Genomic DNA, 25,108 nt, shown 5'->3' with positions numbered 1-25,108 from the left:
TTAAAAACAAAACAATACATATATCATATATACATATATTACTCAATGACTTGTGTCATTCTGAACCTTTGGTATTGGTGCCCCTTATGGCTTAGGTCATCCTGTTCCACACTTTGTGTCGTATAAAATGTATAAACATTGTTCCAGTAAAACCCTGTGTAGTACAATGGTATGCACATAGAAATGTCAGTTAAAGTGACATTTAACACAGGGTCAACTGTGTCAGGAAGGTGAAAGTAGTTACTAACCAAATAGCCATTCCATTTAGTCCTTCTCCATATCTATTTTTCATATCCACATTTTAATGACGTGTCCTACCACTCATTGATCTTCAGCTGCGTTTTGGATTTCCCTACACGTACAGGTTCTTGACCTCCCTGCTGCTGTGCTGTTCCCTTATCCCATCCTTCTTTCTGTCTCCGTACCGGTGTTTCTTTTTTACCCCGCTTCTTGCTAATTGAGGTCTTCTTCCAACCCTAACCCGTCTTTTGGTCTACATCTCCCCTGTCTCAGATCCAGGTAATCAGCTTTGTCACAGAGCAGAACTGGGACTCACTGGAGGTGTTTGATGGAGGAGACAACACTGACACCATGCTCGGAAGCTTCTCAGGTAACACTGCATATGTGTTTGTGTGCATTTCTTTTTTTATTATTGTGTTTTCACTGTTTATTTACACTTATCCTTGTACATAAAAGGCATTTTAGAAATCACTCATAGAGATACCAGACCAAAAGCAGAGTCTAGGCATCGCAGTCCGTTTTTTTTACAGAGCAGCATCTGGAACACATACTGTATTTCTTAACTAGCACATACTAGTACTAAAAATGACAGCCTCATTTGCCACAGTTGGCTTTGCAACAGCGCTGAATTTATTTCAGCACACAAAGGCAACTGGTGTAGTCATGGGAAAGTATCAAAATTTCATTCTGTCTGAGCTTCCCGTGGTACATGTCTACAAAGGTTAGCCTTTTCTTTGAGGAGCTGAAGTAAACGTTTGTTTACACTATCTGTGTTACTCCCCTCATAGTGAGGATACAGCAACAGGGAATTCTCCTTTTGTTTGTGCTTGGAACTAGACCAGAAGTAAATATTAGATGCACCCCAAAGTAAAGAGATGAAAGAGAAAAGCCATGCAGAGAAATTTGAGTTATTAAACGAGCAATTTTAGGTCAAATCTGTAAAACCTGATGTTGTTTTGTTGTTGTTGTTGTTGTTAAATGTTTTTTTTTTTCTTTGTGTATGTGTGTGTTTTCTTCATCATTATCAGCTGAATGCATACACACATATTAAAATAAACTATTGATTCTGCTCTTATTCTTGTTAGAAATTAATATGTCAGGCTCTTTTGCTTTTGTTCTTTCCAAACATCTAAATGCCGATATATACAGTTTTCCATGCGTGCAGTTGCTATAGTTTGTTCTGGTCGGACTATGCGGGAGATGGAATTGCTAAACTCCACTATTTATCTTATCCCCAAGGCACCACAGTCCCAGCGCTTCTCAACAGCACCTCCAACCAACTCTACCTCCACTTTTTTTCTGACATTAGCGTGTCTGCAGCAGGATTTAGGCTGGAATACAAAAGTAAGTAAAACGCAGTTCACAGTAATAACAAACAACATCGTTGTATATTTTAATCGGGTCCTGTTTGTATATTATTATATAATAATAATTACCTTTCTTTTTTTTCCCATGTCCCTGCCATCTTTTTTATTTCCTCTTCATCCCTTAAGCCGTATCTCTGACCAACTGTCCAGAGCCTGTGGTTCCTATGAATGGCATTAAGGTTGGGGACCGCCTTCAGATGAATAACGTGGTGTCTTTCCAGTGTGAACCTGGGTACACTCTGCAGGTAACATCTCCTACTGTGGCGTCACATATGGTTTGGTATTATGCTTATCCTTTTCTTGATTTTGCCAGTGTCACTCCTGTCAGTTTTCCTTCTCGTCACCTACTGTCTCTCTCACCACAGATCAGATTTCACAATAGCTGATAACTAAAATGTAAGAGATGAGAAAGCGGGGCAAGCTTGATGAACTCTGCTCTGATTATGTCAACATGATTGCATCAGTGTACATATATGAACATATGCAGCAGATGCCTGATTGACTTGCCTTGTCTTCATTTCATCTGTTCTGTGAAAATTAGAAGATGGTGTTTATCAAATACTTAAAGCCATTCAAAGACACCTGGACAGGTATCTCTCATTTGTTGGTCGTAATTTCTGGGATGTGATGTTGTATTTTGCACATCCTACAATAGTTCCACAGTTGTCATCTCAACTCCAGGAGACAGATGGTAGCATCAGTGGAACACACTGCATGCTGCAGTTCACACAGTACTGTGTGAAATTTCCCTCTTCACTCTACAATACACATCAGGACTGTGTGTTCCCACCAGTTCTCACTCACTGTCCTCACCGAGAAATGCCAGGTCTGGTTTTTTGTCACTTAGTTTTTTCACATAGGTGTTACTTAGCATCTCTTGATTGTAATATTGTTGACTGTATGTAGCGTAAAGGTTCAGTGGGATGATGCCACGTCTGAGTTCCATTCTGGATAACCAAATGTACACATGCAAATGTAATTAATACGGGAACACACATCCGTCATCCTGAAATTCATGTCCAGTCATTTCACAGCTGTATAAGCCCATTTCCAAACACCCTTTTCTCTCGGTAATCAAATAATATTGTCTCCTATTACAGGGAGTTTAAAGTTATGCCACTAACTTGCAATCATGTAAATGGCCAGAATATTGCTTTTCTCACTATATTCGCAGTAGTCACATTATCAGGCACAATTATGTAAATGCACCAGATATAAATGAATCGACTAAAACTGCATAAAAAAAAAAAAACATTAATTTTCGAATCACATTTTATTACATAGTAAGTTAGGTCAGTCACACTGGAATAACAGTGTCTGTCACTCAACTGCACCAGGGTAGAACTAGTGCCGTTGTTGCTTTTCTACATGTTCTTACATTTATCTACTATAATAGTCTGTGATACATTTGTAAATCTGACCTAAAGTTAGGCCGCGAGTAAAGGTACTGTACATACAGAGATAAGGTGAGGAAGAAATTAGACTGTCCTCCCTCAACCTTGAAAATGTCCAAAGTCAGTGAGTACGTTCTAATAGTTCACGAGACTTTACTTTGGCATTGTCTTGTTCGCCACTTACTGTTCATTATAGTCGGCGTAAGGCCTCTGTGACTGTAAACACATTTTCAGAAAGGTCAGCTGAGTTAGTCTGTTATGTTCCAACATCAGAGAATAATAATCAAAAAAAACATTACATTATTTTTTTTAATACTTATATTTTATATTTATTTTATAAGTTGGCTTTGAAAGTCAACTCCGGAGCTTTCACAAAAAAAAAAAAAAAAAGTAGCATTGTACTGCTACTCATTTTGGCAGAGCTACAATAAACGTGCACTTCTCTGTAATCGTTCTCCGTGTGTCTCGCTCTCTCTCTCTCTATGATCGTTTTAATATGCTTGTGGGTGCCCCTCTATTGTTCTGTCACTTCAGATGGATTTAGTCATTTAGTTGCCACGTGAAGTCATGTGGAGAGAGGCAGCAGGTTCAAATAATTGGAGCAACAGATGAGTGACAGTAGGGAGAACAGATGAATTAATTGTTCTTGTTCTTGTTGCACTTTTCTCTTTGTGTCTGTGTTTGTGTTGCACCGATGCTTCTTGCAGGGGAACTCGCATATCACCTGTATGCCTGGAACTGTTAGACGATGGAACTACCCACCTCCTCTTTGCATAGGTGAACATAATACCTTTTTTTATGCATGTAGTTTTTCCACTTGTTTTTAACTCTCTGACATATTTTCTTTGGGAATTCGGTACTCTGGTGAGCGCACCAGCTAATTACACCTATCACTATACAGAAAATCCAGATCAGGTTAAACATAACATAACACTTTAGCAGAGAAAACCTAGCTTTTAAACCCACCTGAAAAATGAATACAAATAGGAGATATAACCAGAAAAGCAAATATTAAATTTCTCTCTCTGCCTTTCAATTAAGTTTATGCGAGCGTTTTCAATTTTGAAAATTAATTTGGTATTTCTATCTTGGAAGCTGAGTGAAACTCCATTCAGTGTCTTTTCTCCATCTTCTGTCTGTGAGAAAACCTTGACAGATGTGTTCCACTTATTGGAACAACCTGCTATTGCCTAATTAGTTCCATCTCAAACTGTGATTGGTTAAAGTTGAGGGAAGATTCACTGTGTTTACAGGCATCAGCAGCTTGCCCATTACCTCAAGTTGTTCCTGCTGCAACAGGACAACATTTAACCCCTCGCTCGTTCCTTACAGAAACATTATGGTACACCACCGTAATTTTCTCTGTGTGGTTTGTTCCTCCCCTGACTTATGTACACAGTTTGTCCCATTTATTTCTTAATCTTCTTCCCCGTGTTTGCTTTTCTCCCCTTGCCATACGCAATTCTTTTTGCCTTGAGTCAGCTTATTCTTTTACTATTATTTTCAGCATCCTTTCATCTTTTTAATTTTGGTGCCGGAATCTCTCACTCTTTTCATCTTTCTTGATGCCATACCATACATTCATATCTCTTTTTTTTTTTTTTTTTTCTCATTTCACCTCTTTTCAGGCTCTTTTGAGTCTTAGTCCTGGATTTCATTCGATGGAAACATTTATCTATCATAGAGTGTAAGATGAAAGGAGCGGGATGAAGAGCAGTGAAAGATACAGTAACACCTTGGTATCACAAGTAGAAGGAGCAGAGCTGCAAAGTTCTTTAATTGTCCTTTTGATGAGATGCTGCCTTTATGTGACAGTTCAAACTGTTATCATTTTTACATCTTAAAACATTTTTTTTAAATCGTCATGTAGAAGAATGTGCTTTTGTGCACTTAAGTGCATTTTTTTCCAAGAATTGATTAGAGCCCACCAACTTAACGTAATCGAATCTCTCTTAACTCCAAGCAATATTCAAACACATTTAGGTTTGAGTTGTTTGTGTCGGGTGTCAGCTTTACAATCTTTGGTATAAAATTACAAATTAGCTGCTCTAGCTCGGATTATAGTATGCTATTGGCTCCTCATATCACGTCACCGCGTTCTACTGACAGTGCAGCTGTTTCAGGCTGCCACTACCACTGAGCGTAGAATTGCACTGAACCGTATTTGTAAAATTATTATAATCTGGGAGAGTCACTGTTTGCAGATGCTAATGAAATGCTTTGTCTGTCCTCTGCCAGCTCAATGTGGTGGAATCCGGGAGGAGATGGAGGGCATGATTCTTAGTCCTGGTTTCCCCGGCAACTACCCTAGCAACAGCGACTGCACCTGGAGAATCTACCTGCCAGTTGGTTATGGTGAGCACTATAAGAGGCTTTTTTCCAGGAGGCTCGTCATTTCCACACTTAAGAACCTTTAATTATAGAGTTGTAGGGCTTGATTGTGGAATGACCTTTCGAGTTGTGGATACAATCAGGTAGGTGTCCGATAGTGACACTTCTTTGGAGTTGTATATTGATGCTTGTGATGCCAAAAGGTAACCTTTGCTGTGGGATGAGGACATTGATACAACCAGTTAACTTAATTTGGATATGAAAGCTTGTACTAGTATTGTAAAAAAGACAGTAATATTGCTCTTTCATTTTTGTATCTTCTTTCTCCTTTTTCCCAGGAGCCCACATTCAGTTCCTTAACTTCTCCACCGAGGCCAACCATGATTTCCTAGAAATACGCAATGGACCCCTTGATACGAGTGCAGTGATTGGCCGATTCAGCGGCCAGGATATTCCCTCCCCTCTTCTCACTACCTCCCATGAGACTACAGTATATTTCCACAGTGACCATTCGCAGAACAAGCCAGGTTTTAGGTTTGAGTACCAGGGTAAGAATCCAGGCATGATGTTGCATGGCACAGTAAAAAATGCAATGATCAGCAGCAGGACTGGTTTACAGAGATACGCTGAACTTCAATGTAATGATCACCACTTATATACCTGAATTGAAATAATCACACAATCACTATAAGAGCTCACAGAGATGAATTATGTCTCATTAAAACTAGGGTGATAAATCACAATTTAGTCGTGTTCAGTTATGTACTGTTGTCACTTCACTGTGAGGTGTATACACGGAAAGCCATTACATTACTGCATTAGCCCTAGAACTGACTGTGTCAAACTAATCAGCCCACACATCCCCAGTAAATTCCCCAGATCTATAAATCCCTATAATCTATAAAACTGTTGATTACCTAAAAGATTTCCTTGCAGCGTGCCAATAAAAGGCTTCATTGCATATCTGCATGGCCACAAGGAATAAATTGCCCTTGTCTACAAATGCAACAGGCACACAAAGTTGGTGTTTTGTGATTCAACAAACGAGCCGGCAAATCGAAAGGTGGCATTGTGCATTTGCATAATTATGTGTACATTAGCATATAAATCAAGCATTATATTTGCAAATACACCCCTTTTGCAATATTTGCATGAGTTATCTCCTACAAAAGGAAGCTGTGATCCATAGAAATCAATTTCTTTAGTCACATTTATATCCTGGCTCTTCAAGGCTTCAAGGCCTGCTCTGCTTTTGTATCCAAGAGGGGAAAAAAGAAGTAAGTCTTATTTATCCACACTGCCACTGATGACTGTCTCCTACTCCTCAAATCTAACCCGCCACTGGCATTTCTTTTACTTTTTGGAAAAGTCCTGTTAAAAAAGAAGGAGGAGGCAGAAAGAGCATGTAGGAGGATGAGCTCATGGAGGAGGAACAACAGAGAGATGAGGAAGAGGAATTAAAAGTGGGAAATATAAAGAGAGAAAACTCCACAAGAACACAGCTGTTGTCTGGACGAGGAACATTCAAACACTGAGGCAAACTTGTAGACCTTGTGTGCACTGGTTGATATCTTCATGCAGTAACAAAGAATCTGAAGCAGTCAGGGGGTCAGACTCTGTAGGTGGCCACAGTAATCATTACACAAACAGAAACTTGGAAACAAGAGTTTCACAGATCTACTTAGTTTAGACAATTACATAGAGACAAAATTGTCTTTCTTTTTTTAATGAATAGACTGAGATCTCCTGCCAATAGTACTTTATATTTGTTTAATATGTGGCTTAATAAAAGTATGTAGCTTAAATGGGAAGAGTATTACTAATTAAAATTAATTGAATTCTTTCTGCCTCAGCTTATGAGCTACAGGAGTGCCCTGATCCAGAGCCTTTCCATTACGGAGTAGTTGTGGGTGCAGGCTACAATGTGGGCCAGTCTATTTCCTTTGAGTGTCTGCCTGGCTATCAGCTAGTGGGACACTCCATCCTCACCTGTGAGCATGGCACCACCCGCAACTGGGATCACCCTTTCCCCCGCTGCGAAGGTAAGCTAAATCATACAATGGACATTTTACACATCTATAAACCTAAACGCTAAATAGTACCAAACAAGTGCCCGACAAAGCAGCCTCACAAATGCAGAACTAAAACCTCAACTTCCTGTTCAGAGGGTAGTGAGCCATTACATCATTAGGGCGAAGGGCGGCCATGAAGATAATGATTATCTCTTATGAATAATGCAATTAAACTAAATTATCATCCGCCATTAATGAAGCAAAGTCCTCCTCAATGAAAATCAATACTGCGCTAAAGAGGAATGGAGGCAAATAAAAGAGGAATAAAAGAAGGGCTAAATTGAAAAAGAAAAGTAATAGGTGCTCTTTCTTTTGCCTCGTCCTTGACCCAAATTCTCGTGCTCTACCTGTCAGTTATTCAATAAGGCAGGCGAAATTACAGAGGGAGGTTATGGCCATGAAACTGGAACTTTGAGTAGGAGAGTGAGAAAATAAATGGGAGTGAAAGAAGCAGCAACAGAATGAAGAAACAGTGGGAACGGGAGATAGTTTATCGCGGTTATTTCCATTGTACCGGACTTCTCAATATGTTTGCGAAACTTGAAGCTGTGAGATAAGCCATAGAAAAATCTACCTGCACTTATTCACGTGTGTGTTTGTGCATGTGTATTTTTGTTCTATATGATATTGCAGAAATACAACAGGGACATGTGTATATGCAAATGATGCACCCCGGCCCCAGCGCTTCTGTAGCTTTAGTGTGCTTTTTTATTTCTATAATAACCTATCCAATTCCAGTGCAGGCTGTAGCTGTGCCGGTGCAATATGTATCATAAATAAAATATTTAATATACTTGAGTACATATATTTCCACCAGTGAACTCAGTATCTTATGTGTGTATGCTATCTGACATGTTTCAGTGCAGGCATACATTTATATTTACTAATATTTGTCGTTGTGTGTGAGTGTGTGTGTGCATTCATTCCTTTTTCAGTTTGTGTCTACATGTTCTGTACACTTATGCATCTGTTTGAATAAAATGCGTCGATCCTTTAACATGTTTGTGTGCATGTGGTGTAAGAATTGATATAGCAGGAGATGAAGTGACTGCAGATACCTTATTTTAAGTTTAACCAGTCAGTTGGAATCCGGTGTCCATTCACTAGAAGAAAATCTCTCAGCGCATCAAAACCAACCAACTCATTCTAAAATGTTCTTTTCTCTTTTTAATTTTACAGACAGTTCCAGCACGCACCCAATAACAAATACATACATCACTGCCTTTAGCTGCAAAGTAAATGTATTGATCTTTTGAGCACATATTCTCTGAGCTAATACGTAGTCATTAATACATGGCAGCAAACCATGTTGTAGCACCTTTACTTGGCCCAGTGCGACTCAGAACAACCTGCTTTCCTGTCTCTCTGTCACTCCAGTGTTTGCATAGATTTCCTCTGAGAGGGATGTGAGACATTGATTTTTGTTACCTGGGCTATATTTAGCCTGTGTTTATACAACAGTTTGAAGGAATGTCCAGATGATGTTTTTTTTTAGGCCCTAGTCTATATATATAAATACTAATATTGGGTATCCGCTGAACAACGATCCCAGTCCGATGCTTAGCCTATATTAACCTACAGTAAATAGCCATTAAATATGTATCCACCACTTACTGTAGGCAGCCATCACTGGCTAAAAATTAGAAGCTACTAGCTGAGTGTTTTGCACACTGAAATTTGCTAATGATAAATAATGGCAGAGTTTAGCAAACCCATCCATTTTGTCAACCTCAGTGTGTGAGTCACTCACCAGCGTAATCATGTCTCACATTCATCATCCAAGGGTCAAAATTAGTTGGCAACATCTATAACAGTGTGTCTAGAAATGCATGTGGGAGAATTTCTGCAGTGAAGTTTGCAAGTAAGGACATGCCATAGGGTTAATGTCTCCTTTTGGGAAGTTTTCGATCATCAATACAAATTGTGCATCACGGATTATACTTTCACGCATGCTTTTTGCAAAGGAGGAGACATTCTTTCATAATATAATAATATTTAACATGCTTCTTTTTATTTGAGCAATTTCCCTTTAGGATTTATTAAATTGAGGGCTTTTTAAATCTTGAATCTTATTTAAGGGAATTCTCATCTCACATCAACCCTTCAATTCTCTTATGCTCTTTCACACGCAGGGCTGCATAGGATGTCTGAGGTTTAATCAGTTGTTCTGATCGATAGCTCATTTACCAGGTGAGGCAGCAGAGGGCCAGTCAACCAGACGCTAAAGCAGACAGCTGTATGACATTAACACACACACGCGCGCGCGCACACACACACACACACACACACATAACCTGAGAGAGAAACAGAGGGACAACACATGCACTCTCTGCTCTGGAAATGATCATACACCCACAGTCATCCAAGGGTCTGCTGTTAAGCTGAAGACCCTCCGTGGATTGCTTGAGATGCCTGCACTTCTGTGATTACCACTACTTCCTGATTTTCCCTTCTGCACCACTGTGAATTTTAGGGCGTCTCTAAGGGCACCAGCGGGAGAGTTATGATTCATAATCGTTGGGTAAAAGTTGGTTAGAACCTCCTGGGTTTCCAGTGGAATGTTTGAAATATAGCAACAATTTCTATGCATGCAGATTTGAGGCTGGGTGCAGGGATGTGTGTGTGTGTGTGTGTGTGTGTGTGGCAAAGAATGTGTAGACTTCTTGTGATGTCGGTTTTGAACGTGCTGTTGTAACGTTTACTGTAACTAAAACCTACACACACAGGTGTACAGTACATACTCATGCATATCCAGTCTGTATACACATACTGTACTTGTATAAACCTCAAAAGCCTGGTCCACACTAACCCTCGCCTCATCTTTTGCACTCTCTCTCTTCACCCCCAATGGGAAAGGGCTGAGGCCTTATCTTAGCAAAACACTCCATCCAAGTCCCCACTCGCTAACAGGCTTTACCGGCTAATTTTTAGCTCAGACAAGCGCCTGGGCACTACATGAAGAGTGAAGGAGAAGGGGGCGGGGTGGGGGTGGGTGGGGTTGGGGGGGGGGGGGGGGAACTGAGAAGGGAAGCAGAAGAAGTGGAGGATGAAAAATCCCCTTTTTCTACTGATTGCAACTGAACTGCTCAACTGTCCTGTTGCATCGCTGGCCCACTGATATATTTATACTTCCTCTCTCTCTGGCCTCCCCCTTCCCCCTCAGTGCCTTGTGGTGGCAACATCACATCAGACAACGGAACCATCTTCTCCCCGGGTTACCCACAGGAATACCCTAGCTCAGCTGACTGCTCCTGGTTGATCACCGTGGCTCCTGGCTTCGGCATCAAACTCAACTTCACGCTGCTTCAGGTTCATGGGCCGCACAACTTCATCACTGTCTGGTAAGAAATGCTATAGATACTGCATGTGAAAATAATCATTTCTATGAAATGCTGCATATTATACATTATATGCTGCGTATATATTGATTTGTGTTTGTAAGTAAAAGAAATATTTTTAACCAGTCTTCTAGTTATGGCCAGAACAAAATGTTTCACATTTCAATTAACCTACTTAAGTGTCCTTAAAATGATGTCAGTCTTTATTAATTTATTTCATAATCAATGCACCTTTTTCTCCCATAATCCCACAGAAGTAAGAGTCCAGTTAGCTATTTCAGAGCCTGTCCCTTCCCTGTTTTCAACATTATTTTCTAACTCATAAGGACAGAATGGCCTCCCACTGTGTCCCTCAAGTTTGTCATGCACTACTGCCAAATATCTGAACATTTTAATGTCAGGTCAGCTTTGCTCCTTCCCTTGATCCCTTTCTTTTTTTGTGTAATTGCTGCTTTTCATGTCCACCAATTCCTCATCCCTTGGCCTCTCCCTGACAAAGAGATTAATTTAATCACAGCAAAGGATTAGTTTTTTATATTATATGCTAAATGCCAAATACGAACATGTAAGTTTGCGCAAAGAGAAAATCACACAGACAGTAGGTTTTCAGCTAGTAGAAATGTGTGTGTGTCTGTTTATAGAAGTGTCAGTATATTTGTTTGGTAGGTGTATGTTTTTTTTTGCCTGACTAAGGATCAACGGGTAAAGCTTCCTTTCATCACCTCTATAATGCACGTCTGGTCCTGCCATATGTGTGGCCAAAGACTGAATTTTGCATGCGAGGTGGTTGCCAGCCTCAGTTGATCCCCTCTCCCTGAGACAAGCGCCAAAGGTCCCTGTTCTCAGTGAGACTGGAGATATGATTGTTGGCCAATCTGGCAACTTGATGACCACATGAAAGGTCTGCATGGCATTGGGTGACATCTATGTTTTGCTTTTGGGTTTGTACAGAAATTTTTTGAAGATTTTGTTTGTCCATAGAGAGTTTATGTCACTAAGTCGACATGACTGAAGTAAGCCAAAGTGTCCACGTTCTATCTATTGTTGCTTTTCTGTAAACAGACACCACTGTGTTGATCTTTTCCAACAAGTTCCTGCAAAGCCAAGATGAGGACTATCATGTTCCCCAGTTTCCAGTTACCTCCACTGTGTATCTATCCACTGAACTACTGAGCCAAGGAAATGGGCTTCGTAATGGCGGCTTGGCCAGAGAGCTGTCAGGCAGTGGTCCCTAGCCAGCCGTTTCCAGAGCTGCTTGTAATCTCCCATGCCCAGTCTGACAGCCAAAGACAGATGGTTTTTAAGCTGAATGGTTGTGGCAGGAATCTGGGAGCTGGCTTAATCGGCCATGCCCACGCCAGGGGACTGCCAAGGCTGGGCCACATCTTCCAGAGACACTCCCATTGGATGGCAGTTAGCAGGAACAGTGCAATCCAGACCTGTCATTCCTTACTTATCTGTAATTTTTACCTTATTTCAACATAATCACCCAGAGCAGCCAAGAGTAATTGCTTTGGTTATGATAAAGTGAGAGCAGCTTGATTATGCTCTGCTGCTGGAAGATCCTTGACAATAATCAGGCATGTGGCCTTGTTTGGTTTTCTCACAGGTATAGTCCACAAAGCCTCAAGGTGCTTTATGGTTGTGAGCACTTTTGAGCAAAAACTGCTGACAGAAAATACCATGACAATTATCATCACTGAATCACCTTTTTTTTTTTTTTTAAATCATTGTTAACCTGCAACTTTTTTCCCTACAGGGATGGCCCACAAGAGACTGCCCGGAAACTGGGAGTATTCACTGATGGAGAACCCAATGACCCACCCAGTAGCACATCCAATCAGGTGCTGATACGTTTTCGTAGTAACACAGAGAAGGGTGGACTGTTCCGTATCACCTACCAAGGTATTTATTATGTTATTTGATCCTTCTGTCTAAAAGTTATTTTATATATATTCTGTGTCTGATTCCTCTCATGTGTGTGATCCTCTCACTAAAGCTTACAGGCTGCAGCACTGCCTGCCTCCCCCCATCATTCCTAATGCAGAGATCCTGATGGCAAGCAAGGAGTTCAAAATCGGTACGTGGAAGAGCTGTCACGAAAAGGCATATTTACACTTAGTAGACACAGAGTCACTGCTATCTGAGCACCAGTGACTGTGTGTGGCTGTGTCATTCTGAAGTAGTTTGCATTGCTTCAGGTTCACTGACTACACATCCCATAGGGCAGTGGCACTGAATGTTGACTCATCCTACACTACATCACCCAGGGAGTTATAAGGCAGCAGTATAAATGAAAGATTTTGGACAGAAGATTCAGAAAGCCAGATGGATTTGGGGCAGGTGTTCTTCTTCTCCCTTGTAGAAGACAATAGAGATTAATTTCCCTTATCTGTTTATTTGCATACCTTCTTGACTCATTATTATTCAGGAATACAAAGGCAGCTATAGGATCCCCAGTGGGGATTTAGAGTAGCTTTTCCACTGTTAACTTTTTCTTTAACTGAGACACATAATGGATCATGATTAGTTCTGAGTCATATTAGTATTCCGGCAGAGGAGCACTGATTGGTTTGTGAACACATTTTTGCTAGTATCAATCATATGTATTGACGTCTTTCTCCTCGATATCTCCCTTCAGGTGATATAGTGCGCTACAGATGTCTTCCAGGCTACCAGTTAAGTGGCAACAGCATCCTGACCTGCCAGTTAGGTACACACTTGGAGTTTGAGGGGCCTCCACCCTCATGTGATGGTGAGTGAATGCCTGGAGAAAGGCCCTGTTCTCACTCCCTCCTGTACTGTAAGATGGTTAACACAAGCCTTGTCTAGCTACTCAGAAACTCCACTTTAACACTCGCTCAGGAGTACCTCGTCTGTAGTAGAAGACAATTGCTGCTCTTCCTTTTCCTCTCTGTGACATCCTAGCCATCAGAGATTCCCAGCCAGCTGTTAAATTCACCAACCATGCAGTTGCAGTTTTGCCTTGTTTCTGGTTTCCCATGAGTACTCTAGCCTTTAGTGATGGAGCAGTAGCCACATATCAGTTGGGTAGCGCTTTCCATCTTTGTGGATGATGTTTGTCTCCCCATGAGGCTGAGGATAGCTGTTGTGATTCTTACTACATGCTGAGCTATTGTCCTGCCAGAGGACTCAGTGTATGCTGTTTTCCCAACACACCGTATCATCACAATACTTTATGTTGTGTGCAATACTTTTCCTCTGGGCAAGAAACTGGGTGCTGGGTGTTAAAACATCTTGAAGATCTACGTCTTTCAGTGTCTACTTTTTTGAAATGATGCACATCTTTATTCTACATTTTGCTTCACTGTCACTTTTACATCTGACTCAGTTTGTGGGTTACACAATGGACTAGGAAAAGTAGGCGAAGTTTAATAAATGCAACTAATTTCAAGTGCTAAATAGAAAACTCATGCAAATTCTCCCAGCGTGAGATGAAAAGGGAGGAAAAAAAAAGATTTAGCCAAAGAAAGAGGGCAGTCAAAAGGGGAAGAGGAGCTATGTATAGGCTAATAATGATGTGGAACAGAGTACCCAGGACACCCAGTGAGAAGCAGAACACAGGAGACTGAGAATGTTAAAGACCAAGTTAGAAAAAACAACGAGTAAGGGAACTGTGGTGCAGTCGTTTTCCACTTGTCTGCTATCTTTCACTCTACATCTGTGCCTGCATAATTGCAAAGGCTTTGTATTTTATTTTAAAAATACCACGCTTTGTGCACAGCTTTGCCTTGCTAAGATAAACAAATGTGGGTGCTGTTTTTAAAATGACAATCAGTGACAGTTAAGTATTTTTTTCTTGCAGTTTGCTATTTATTTCAGCACGGAAGCTGCACTTATGCTCATGGCTGCCCTGGTACTTACTCACCTTATGCTGAGAGACACATTATACTGGGGACAAACTGTTCCACTGTACTCCTACTACCTGCAAACTGTCACTTTGACTGCATATACACAGACCAGGGTGATGGAGAGGAAAGCAACGGATAACAAAAGCTGAAGGATTCAGGAGTTGAGTGAGAGGGAGCGAGTTAGGGTATCAACTAACTGATGATACCGTGAAGCACAAGGAAAAGATTGGATGGGGAGAGTACAGGGTAAAAAAACAAAAAAACAAACAGATAAGTTTGGGACTGAGAGTAGAACAGAAGTTAAAAATCCATGGGGGGAAAAGAGAGAAAAGGAGAGGTTTAGTTGGGGCTGGGGGGTCAAGAGATGTGCACGGTGCGCAGCTCATTAAAATGCAGAGGACCTGCTGGCTGCAGCTGCACCTATCAAATCACCACTTTTAGATCTGACAAGCAGAACCCTCCCTGCATGTCTAACTGACGCCCCCCCCCCCCCCAACGCACACCTCCCAATCACACTCAATCACAAACTAATCCATGTATACTGTATACACGGGCACACTAGTCGAGCCTGTGTCTGTCATTGTGATAGTCTTCCAGTGAGCAGCGCCAGGTCCTACAGACAGTTCTGCAGTGCTGTTTGCCCCACAGCGCCAGTATCCTCTCTCATCCTCCGCATTTCCTCTGTCTGCAACCCCTCCTTCATAACACCACTTTCCTACCCTGACTCACTAGCATCAGACTTCTGATCTTACATAACACACCTACCCTTTATTTTCCTAATTAATTAATTTATTTTTGTCTCTAAGAGGCTGCTTTAAAACAGTGTGGTGTATTGTCATAATCCAGCACATACATCAATTCCCAGATGTGTCTTTTATATTCCCAAAACTGAAACACAGATAGAGAAATAAAATTCACCCCCATAACACACATAAACACAGTCTTTTTTTATATAATATATATATAATTCAGAAAATTGTTACCCACTTAGGTTTAGCCTCTCTTTTTTTCAGGCATTGGGGCAACTTGTATGTTTGTCCAGTATTGGCTTTACTTGCTATCAGCCCTTACATACAGGTGCTCTCTACTTAGACCACAGGCAGTTCCGCAATCACAGTACAGAGCAGCAGCAACAATACAAAATGATGCTTGAATTCATTAATGAAACACAAAGAGCTCTGATGATCCAAAATCCCTGTGTTTATCCTCCAGACAGATTTCTGGTTAAAACCTGCATAATCACCCATTGCATTAGTTTCCCAGTGCGCCAGCTTTCTTCATCCCACTTGGTCCCTTTACCTCCCTCGCCTCTCTGTCTATCTACTTTTTGTTTCCTGAATTGTTATTTTCCCCTGGCCCATTTCTCTTGGTCCCACAGAATGCATTACACTTGGCTTTTTTTTTTTTTTTTACATTCTTATTGTCACTCCTGACTTCTCAGAGTTGTTAGGTCCTGATCCATGCTAATACATACGTCCTGGCCCATCCCCTGCAATCAGCTCATTATTGCTCCTCAGCTTATGCTAATTAAATACCAACATCAGCATCTCAACAGCACTGCGGCACTATAAGGTTGATGAATTGTTGATTTATGCACCAAGTGCATCCATACGTGCATGCTAGTGTGCACAAAAGTGTGTGTGCAGATGCACATATCTGATCTTGTCTGTGCAGACCTTTCCATGGGATTTTTTTTTTTTTTTTTGAGAAGCTGTTGCATCCGATGAACAGTTTATGAACAAGCAGGAGGGATGTTGCACGGATTGCCGTTTCTCCCACGAGTTTTTTCCGTTACATCCCTTCTCTCATTAAAGAGAAATTTCATTTTGAGCTTTATCAGGGTTGATGTCACGTTGTGTGTTGAAGCTGGCTTTTTCCAGCTGTCATATTTGTCCCCTAATACCCTTTTTGTTTACAGGCAAACAGACTGATGCTTCATTTCAAAGTAGATTAGTTTAATAAGTGGCAGCCTATAGATAAGAGTCCTGCCTGTCTGTTTCCATCAGCTCTGAGATAACCTGAAGGTAGTTTTGAAGACACGTTGGTAGCTCTCTCAAAGGTCACTGACAACACACATCCCATCCTCAGAGAATTGATCGTTTAATGAACTTCACTCTTAGATTTTATATGCCACTTCCAGAGGCAATCACTTTCACTATCGGTGATGGATTTAAGTCTTCTGACTCACATCCACTGAGGTGCTTCAGGTTGTAAAGGACTTCACAGACTTTGTGACTGTCTACTTGAAATTTAGGATCAATTAGCCTCTTTACTTCCAGAGTTTGATGCCATTTCTCCTATCCCCGTTTGCAAAATATATGTTTTTGCATTGGCTCATTAGTTGCTTTGTCCCATCCATCCAATATTTATATTTCTTATCCTGTTAACGGTCATGGGTGGAGGCTGGAGGTGATCCGAGCTGTCACTGGGGAAGTGGCAGAATACACCCTGGATATGAAATTGTGACACATCTACTGTTTCTTGACCTCTGGTGAATAACATTTGCAGATTTGTTTTGCCCCTGTTTCTTGGTTAGGATTTATAATTAATGCTTAGACAATGTATAGCAACACACTGTAGAAAAAGTATTTTAAAGCAGTAATTTTACCATGTTTTTCTGTGAGTGACATCTTCCTGACATTATCTGAGATTTCCTAAGGCAACAAACCCCAACTACAGTACCTGACACACCAAGCAAAGCAAAACAAATGAGAATAATTATTGTCAAACCAGGTCGGATTCCAGTTCGCGTGTTCCCCTATGAACGCACAAAGGGTGGAGGGAGATCGAACACGACGACATACGCACAACAGCGCATTGACACAAATCCATGCACATATGCACAAACAAGTTTAAAGCCACAGAGGAGATGCTGCTCAAATGTGATTCTATTTCAGTATTTCACCACTGTAATGAATGACCTGCAAGTGCCAAGTGCTACCTTACCCTGAGGCAGAACAGGCTCTGGTATTCAAATTGCAGCACACAACAGGGGCATTTACACTGCCAGCGAAATTTTCTGCCACACAGACAGATACACACACACACACACACAAATGCGAACAGCACCTGGGCGTGTGCACTCTGAAGTGGTTTTTAATCACATTTACAGTACAAAGTCTCATGGGGTTGTTCTTGATTCCTGCTATTTTGTCCTCCTTTTATGTTGTACCTTGTTTTGTTTCTTTGTATGTATGCAGACAGCTCTGGTAGATTGAAAGGTTGGGATCACAACATTAGAGCATACATTTAACAGACAGGAATGGTGTGCAACACCTCATAATACGGACTGAAACTACTAGGAAATGTCAAATGATGTCATGGAGGTTTCCCACATGAATACCAATGATGAGGAGGGATGCAGTCTGCCCAGACGTGTTACAGCAAATAGGGATTTCAGACAGATGTGAGCATTAAGTGCCAGGTTAGCGTCACATCTGTCGCATACTGACAATGGGCAGAGAGGAAACAACATGCTCATGTAATTAAATAAGTAATGTTATATGCTACATAAGCCATTTCCTGGGCTGACTAGACGTAGACAGCTCTGATTGATGCAGAAGCATCAGGACCAGAATGACAATTAGCTATGTTTCTACTCACACTGAGTTGCCCTCTCGCCAGTAGTATGGGTTCAACCAGTCTAATTGTGCTTCAAGAAACTAATTTCACTAAAACAATCAAGCTGTCTGTGATTACAAAACAACATGGTACAGCAACACGTCACACATGCTTTGCCTTTTATCTCTCTCAACAGTGACTTGTCCTATGAACGAGGTACTGACAGCTTCCACAGGCGTCATCATGAGCCAGTCACCAGGCAGCAGTTTTCCCCATTTTGAATCGTGCTCCTGGGTGGTTAAAGTGGAACCAGGCTACAACATCACCTTCACTATAGAGCACTTCCAAACCAGCCGCCAGTTTGATGAGCTTGAGATCTTTGATGGTGAGCCACTCTGTGTGTTATTAAATTGAGCATGACTACACAGCACTTTCCAGTGATTAAATCCATTGTTATGTAATTTAGTTGCACAGCATCCCATGGCATTGATAGTCTGACTGATGCCCACCACATGTACTGTTCACTAGTCTATTGACCTAGTGTCGCTATAACTCCTCCCCACACACTTCCTTGGCCTGCACTCATTTTCTCAAATATCTACCATTACAGGCTAAATTGGGCCAGACAGCTGAATTTAACATCCCAACAAAGGTCTCTCCATCTGCTAGGTGAAAATCAAACACAGGCCGCTTCTCGTGGTGATAGAACATTGACGTCTCCCTTGTACATTTGCATGTGGTTACAGGCATAGTCAGCAACTCTGCCAGGCTGCTTTGAGAAAATGGTGGTTATGTACACTAGTGCTGCTGATTAGTGCTTTTTATCTTCTGCCGAGTGGAGGGGAACAGACATTTGCTAACCTTGGAGCTGCCAAGCCATTTATGGGATGTAATCTTTTTTCCGCAATTAGAAGCTGAGCAAATTTTTTATTTTACCGTAAGTATAGCAAAATGCATAATCCCCTAAATTCCATAACTGGGAATAATGGGATTCATATCAAAATCAAAGTCAAACTCAGTGTTATTTCAAAAAAAATGCATTTGTAATTATCATTAGCTTTTCTATTGCTGTTTATTTATTAGGTATATATCATTTCACTTCTTGTAAGTGGGCCAAGAATTGAATGCAACTCGCTATTTAAAAGAAAATCAAGTGATAGCTATTTTGAATTAAAAATTTAATTATCGATGCTCTTTTTCTTTGGCATAGAGCCATCGGCCTATTAAAGCCTTTCTAATAACTTTGATTTTTCGCCACCTTTTTATCCAGGCCCATCCAGGCAGAGCCCCCTCCTAATCACCCTCAGTGGTAACTATTCCAGTCCACTGAGCATCACCAGCTCCAGTAACAAAGTCTACCTGCACTGGTCCTTCGATCACACCACTAGCCACAAAGGCTTCCGAATACGCTACTCAGGTAAGTAAGGACCTGTAAGTAATTACATTAAGTAACAGTCTTGAATGTAAATGTGTATTTATTGAATCTTTTGAGTCTTTTATTAGGACTTGCTTTTGTTAATTCTGAACACTGTTGTACATTTAATTCCATCAGAGGTGTCTTTGGCTTATTGTGGCAACAAGACCAGTGTTTTGGCTGCTAACTGCGGCTGAAATAGCTAGAAATATGACCCATCTCCATGACAACCTAATGGGGGCGGCAGGCATCTGCGGCACTCCTTGCTGTGCAGCACAAGCCTGGGAATTAGTAAATGCTATTTCTTGTATTGCTTATTATTCTTCTGTTTTGTCCTGCCTCCACGAAGGAACTGTTGGTATATGACACCTGCATAACTTGCTGTGAATTATGACTGTGTAAATATTTAAAAGGCTCCCACCGTTCTGTATCAACACCGCTCAGCCAGACTGACTAATCGTCTCTCTTCTCCTCTCAGTGGAACACTCTGTCTCCCAAACCGGATGTTCTTTCATTTCTCTGCCTTTTTTGGCGTCTTGCGCCTTTTTTTCGAAGCTGTGATAAATTTGCCATATCAGGTTTAGTGACAGGAGGATAAAGTGATGGCTCAGAACCCAAGTTTGCGTGGTCAATATGGAGTTGCCTCCTATAGTACCTTGGTGGGGAGAAAGAAGCAGACAGCACAGGCAGATTAAGTGTATCCAGCTTTATCAATCAATATCTGGTTTGTTCCATTGCTTAACTATGTAGACACGATAGAGTACATAAATAAGAATTAATGATGATTGTGAAGATGACATGCATTACAACAACATTTTTCTTAGTTAACCCCAGTGTCAAATTTCACATAAAATCAGTTTCTTCTAACATTTTTTCAATAGCACAAACTGGTCTGTCAGCTCACTGTGGGAGTCAACAATAAGTGCTAAATACATTTTATTGTGAGAGCTGCCAAATACAGTTTAAGCTCGAGAGTCTTCCAGACTTTGGGAACCATGGATCTGTTGCTGCCACCATTTTGGATGTTAAGCGATTATTGCAGCCGCCAATTAAGCCAGCAAACAAAAGCAGATGCTTTGTTTCTGTTATTATGTATCCATCACTTTTATGATCCCGCTCTGCTGTGGCTGACAGACTCCTGTTTTGCTTTGCAGAACATTAGTTTCCTTTAATCAATTTTCCTTGCCTCTAGTCTGCAGTTTTTGCCTTTAAGAGCTTGCGTTGTAGCATTTGTACTAACACACATCTTCGTACACCTTGCCAGGCGTAGAGGACAGACGCAAAAAAGATCTCCGGCTCTTTGCTATGAAAGGCACAATAACTTTTCACGTCTTCAACTTGTCTTCAATCTTGTTTTTTTGTTTTTCTTGTTGCACTTTTATCTTTATGTGTATTTACATACCTATTTCTGTTATTTCTTCACAGCGGCCTACTGCAGCCCTCCCAACAACCCTGTGAATGGCACAGTGCACAGTCTTACAGGCACTAAGTTAGGCAGCACTCTGCGTTTCAGCTGTGACCAAGGCTTCCGGCTTATTGGCCAGAGCAGCGCCACGTGTACCCGGACTGCGCAGGGGATCTACCAGTGGAATGCACCAGTGCCACTTTGCCAAGGTGAAGGCTCGATCACAGCAACAGGTCAAGAGGAAGAATATGAAGGCAGTAGTAGTGTAAAACAGAAGTGTTTTATTTTCTCTTCATTCAAGTTAGACAAATGTGCTTGGTAAATTAGCTGGGTCTGGATAAGATCACATTACAAATGCAAATCAACACGTAGAAGAATTTTGATCAATTAAGTAAAATTTTATGAACATTATAATTGTGACTAATCTCATTCATTTCTCGAAAGTGATTAAACTGACCTTGAAACTGTGAAAAGGAAACTAAATGAGAAAAACCTCACTGGTATGCTGCAGTCGACGGTTTTGTAGCAAATCTATTTTGTAAGTATAGTCATTCACATTTAAGTTGATTGAAAAAAAAAAAAAAGTATCACTGAATCCATTTGCCTTGGATCAAAGTGTTATTTGAGTTGACACTGTGCCATCACTAGCAGCACCCCAGCCTCAGGCAGGCTTCAAGGATGCTCATTTCACCAATTGCTCAGAATTACTTTAAAATAACACTGCATGGGTGATCGTGTTTTTTTGAAATCAACTCCTGACAACTGGGAAACAACTTTAAAAGAACTGTTTTTTGTTATATGTAACAGTACAACCTATATATACAATATGTATATGCTTCAATTTGGAAGTACTTTTTATAATATCATTTTAGATTTTACAAGTTCATGATGCTGATGTTGAGACACAACAGTTCAATTTCAGTAAAAGCTCTATTTATTTTGCTCAGTTCCTTCATACATACATGCACAAAATCCAAAAGCTCTAGTTCCAGAGTCTAGCTCTCAGTCGGCAGCCATTCAGTGCCTGGTCAAGTTTGCACCAGGTGTAATCTCCACATGAATTGTATGTGTTCTCTGTAGACTGGATTGTTTACTATTGTGCAGATGGCCGCCCAAGCTAATGTTTACTGCACATCAGTGCTGGCTCTGAGAGTGTGTTTGTACAGGAAGGGTATTGTGAGCTAGGCAGTCTGCATACAAAGATGATTGTTGAAATATACTTTTAATACCTGTGCTTTCATTCTAACCACGTTTTTTTTCCTAGTCATGTCCTGTGGAATGCCAGTGCCTCCAGTCAATGGCAGCATTGTTGGTCAGGACTTCTCTTTGGGAGCCCGGGTTACCTACCAGTGTAATCCTGGATTTCGGCTCGCTGGGCCAGTCACCACTTCAGTAATCTGTCAGGAATCTGGAAGGTGGAGCCCCATCGAGGCCCCACCCAGATGTATTCGTAAGTATTTCTCTCCTCTGTGTAATTGCAGCATTGCTAACAGTTTGAATTAATGTTTGTTTGACCTTGACCTTCCAGCTGTGACCTGTCCTGAAATTGGCCACTCTTCTGTGGAGCATGGGAGATGGAGACTAATCTATGGAACTCAGAATCAATATGATGCTATTATGATGCTCATATGCGATCCAGGATATTACTACAAGGGTCAAAGGGTAATTCGTTGTCAGGCCAACAGCACCTGGAACTACCCAGATCCACGGCCAGTCTGTGAGAGTAAGTGAAAACTGCACATTTCTCAGTCATGTTTCCCTAGTGTTACTTGAGTTAACTTCCTCATGTGCACTAGAAATAGAAAACACTGAAAGAAAATAACATCATTTACTCGGCTTAAAACAATAATTGCATTCAAATGTGCCTGATTTCCACTATGGTATTACGAAAACAACAAAATAAATTGTTTTACTAAACAAAATGAATGAATGCTCAACAAAATAATTTCAAAACAAAACAAATGTACCGTTTATTATATTTTGACAGTATGGAACAGCAATGTATGATATTGTTTTCTCATTTCAGTCATTTCCTGTGGGGACCTTGGGACTCCACCAAATGGCAACAAGATTGGAACGTTAACTGTGTATGGAGCCACAGCCATTTTCTCCTGCAATACAGGGTACACGCTGGTGGGCTCTCGTGTGCGAGAGTGCATGTCCAATGGGCTCTGGAGTGGAACACAAGTCCAGTGTCTAGGTGGGATACTCAGCATCTGAAAATGATTATAACTTCATAAAGGTCTGCAGTGACACATCTCACTTCCACATTTGACTCTTTTCTTTTTTTGTGCATCCATAGCTGGCCATTGTGGCACCCCAGAGCCCATTGTGAATGGACAGATCATCGGGGAGAACTACAACTATCGAGGCAGCGTTGTGTACCAGTGCAACCCAGGGTTTCGTCTAATCGGGGTGTCTGTGCGAATCTGTGAGCAGGATCATCGCTGGTCAGGACGCACACCTGTCTGTGTTCGTAAGTGCCTACACACGAGCCTCTGTACAAAATACACTGCAAATGTAAAACTGTATTCTTGTTCTGCAAATATGTAACAATGATTTTCTTTCACTTAATTTTTCCAGCTATTACCTGCGGTCACCCCGGCAATCCTACCTTTGGCTTGACCCAGGGAAACCAGTTCAACTTAAATGATGTTGTGCGCTTCGTCTGCAATACTGGATACGTTCTGCAGGGGACTGTAAAATCTACCTGTCAGGCTAATGGGCAGTGGAGCAACGCCCTCCCCAGGTGTAGGAGTAAGTGTCTAGTAGATGCCCAATAAGTCGGTGCAGCTGTGAGTTTTGAAGAAAGTCAGGCTTGAAAGCAGCACTCTCTTCACATCAGTTATTTTTAAAAGCAATTTTAGAAAAAGTCATGCAATTATTCACGTGTGGGAGCGAATGACTAATTTAAGAGAACAGTTTGTCAAAATATTTTCTCTTGACAGCTCCATAAAATAAGTTTAAAATATTTGTACATATCCATCTCGCATATAAAAATAAGGGGAAATGTGTAAATGTTTACATTTTCAGGACACCTACTGTGTGCAGGTGTAGCACTGCATATGTCACATTGGAATTTTCTATCTATCCTGACAGGTGAATCACTGGCAAGATAAATAAGCCAGTGACACCAGCTTTGTGCATATCTAATGCACAGAGTGAGGACATTTACTAAAAGGGCCATGCCTCTGCGTGTTCGCCTGTGGCGGCTGTGCTTCACTTTTTCTCTTCATTTGTGTGGTTAGGTATTAAATTACCTATTGTGTTGTGCAAGGTCGTATCTCCTGTGACCACAGACGACCCCAATCGCAGGGAGAGCAGAGATAAAAAGCAGAGGCACCCAGGGGGAGAAGGGTTTTAAAACGACACATTTTAGGGGAAATTGAAATGAAAAACCAAAGAGAAGTCTGGATTATTTAATTACCATGGTCTCAAACACATGGTCCGTGTTGGTTGTGGATAATATTTACATGTGATTTTACTTTCTCTTAGACTAGCTACCTCTGTTATACCCTAAGGCTCACCTGCCTTTCAGGGAAACAAACCTAGCTAATAAGCATGCAGAGGCAACTAAAAACAATCACATGATCCTTGAGCTTGTGTGAAAGACAGCAGCCTTTGGAGACCTGTATCATAGCTTTTGCTCAGAATAAGAAGTAGCCCTGCTCTGCTTTGAAAGAGCCAGGCAAGGACTTTTAATTTGGCAGTGTTCTTGCGACAAGCGATGTATCTCTAAACGCACGTCTGTCTCCTAAGTCCCCGCTAACTGCAAGCTTTGTGACAGTCACAGAAAAGGGGGCCAGTCACAAGGTCGAGCCCCGAATATGACAAGGCAGTGACAGAACCAGTGACAGATTGACTCATGAGTTTGTTTTAAATGAGAAGAAAAAGGATTTGGTTTTTGGATTTTATGAAGGGATGAGGAGGTTACAAGTCTCACAAGAATCCTTCAGTTGTTAAAAAAAGAGAGAAGTACATTTGGCTGCTGCATGCATAAGCAGCCAAGATTTTCTCCCAGACATAGGCCTTAAATCTCTCCGCTCTGGTAGTGACATCATATTAGCATTGGCCTTGTTTCCATGCAGATGCTGACTCTGAGATGCGTTTTGTG

The 25,108-nt window shown here is 41.1% G+C and overlaps 1 protein-coding gene across 1 annotated transcript in view; it reads left to right on the top strand.

Moving 5' to 3' along the window:
* Positions 1–25,108, top strand: part of csmd2 (CUB and Sushi multiple domains 2) — a 192,584-nt gene that overhangs the window by 144,816 nt on the left and 22,660 nt on the right. Inside the window, exons 37-55 of the mRNA XM_026348691.1 lie at positions 514–610; positions 1,480–1,584; positions 1,734–1,852; positions 3,709–3,778; positions 5,240–5,356; positions 5,671–5,880; positions 7,186–7,374; positions 10,568–10,745; positions 12,502–12,647; positions 12,742–12,822; positions 13,384–13,497; positions 18,372–18,560; positions 19,446–19,592; positions 21,015–21,203; positions 22,259–22,444; positions 22,523–22,717; positions 23,021–23,194; positions 23,297–23,470; positions 23,578–23,751. Of these exons, the coding sequence (XP_026204476.1) occupies positions 514–610; positions 1,480–1,584; positions 1,734–1,852; positions 3,709–3,778; positions 5,240–5,356; positions 5,671–5,880; positions 7,186–7,374; positions 10,568–10,745; positions 12,502–12,647; positions 12,742–12,822; positions 13,384–13,497; positions 18,372–18,560; positions 19,446–19,592; positions 21,015–21,203; positions 22,259–22,444; positions 22,523–22,717; positions 23,021–23,194; positions 23,297–23,470; positions 23,578–23,751 (2,854 nt within the window). The remainder of the gene's footprint in view (positions 1–513; positions 611–1,479; positions 1,585–1,733; positions 1,853–3,708; positions 3,779–5,239; positions 5,357–5,670; positions 5,881–7,185; positions 7,375–10,567; positions 10,746–12,501; positions 12,648–12,741; positions 12,823–13,383; positions 13,498–18,371; positions 18,561–19,445; positions 19,593–21,014; positions 21,204–22,258; positions 22,445–22,522; positions 22,718–23,020; positions 23,195–23,296; positions 23,471–23,577; positions 23,752–25,108) is intronic.

This window comes from Anabas testudineus, chromosome 11 (assembly GCF_900324465.2).
Source record: "Anabas testudineus chromosome 11, fAnaTes1.2, whole genome shotgun sequence".
NCBI classification, from domain to species: Eukaryota; Metazoa; Chordata; class Actinopteri; order Anabantiformes; family Anabantidae; genus Anabas; species Anabas testudineus.
This window is presented reverse-complemented; position numbering and strand designations above follow the sequence as displayed.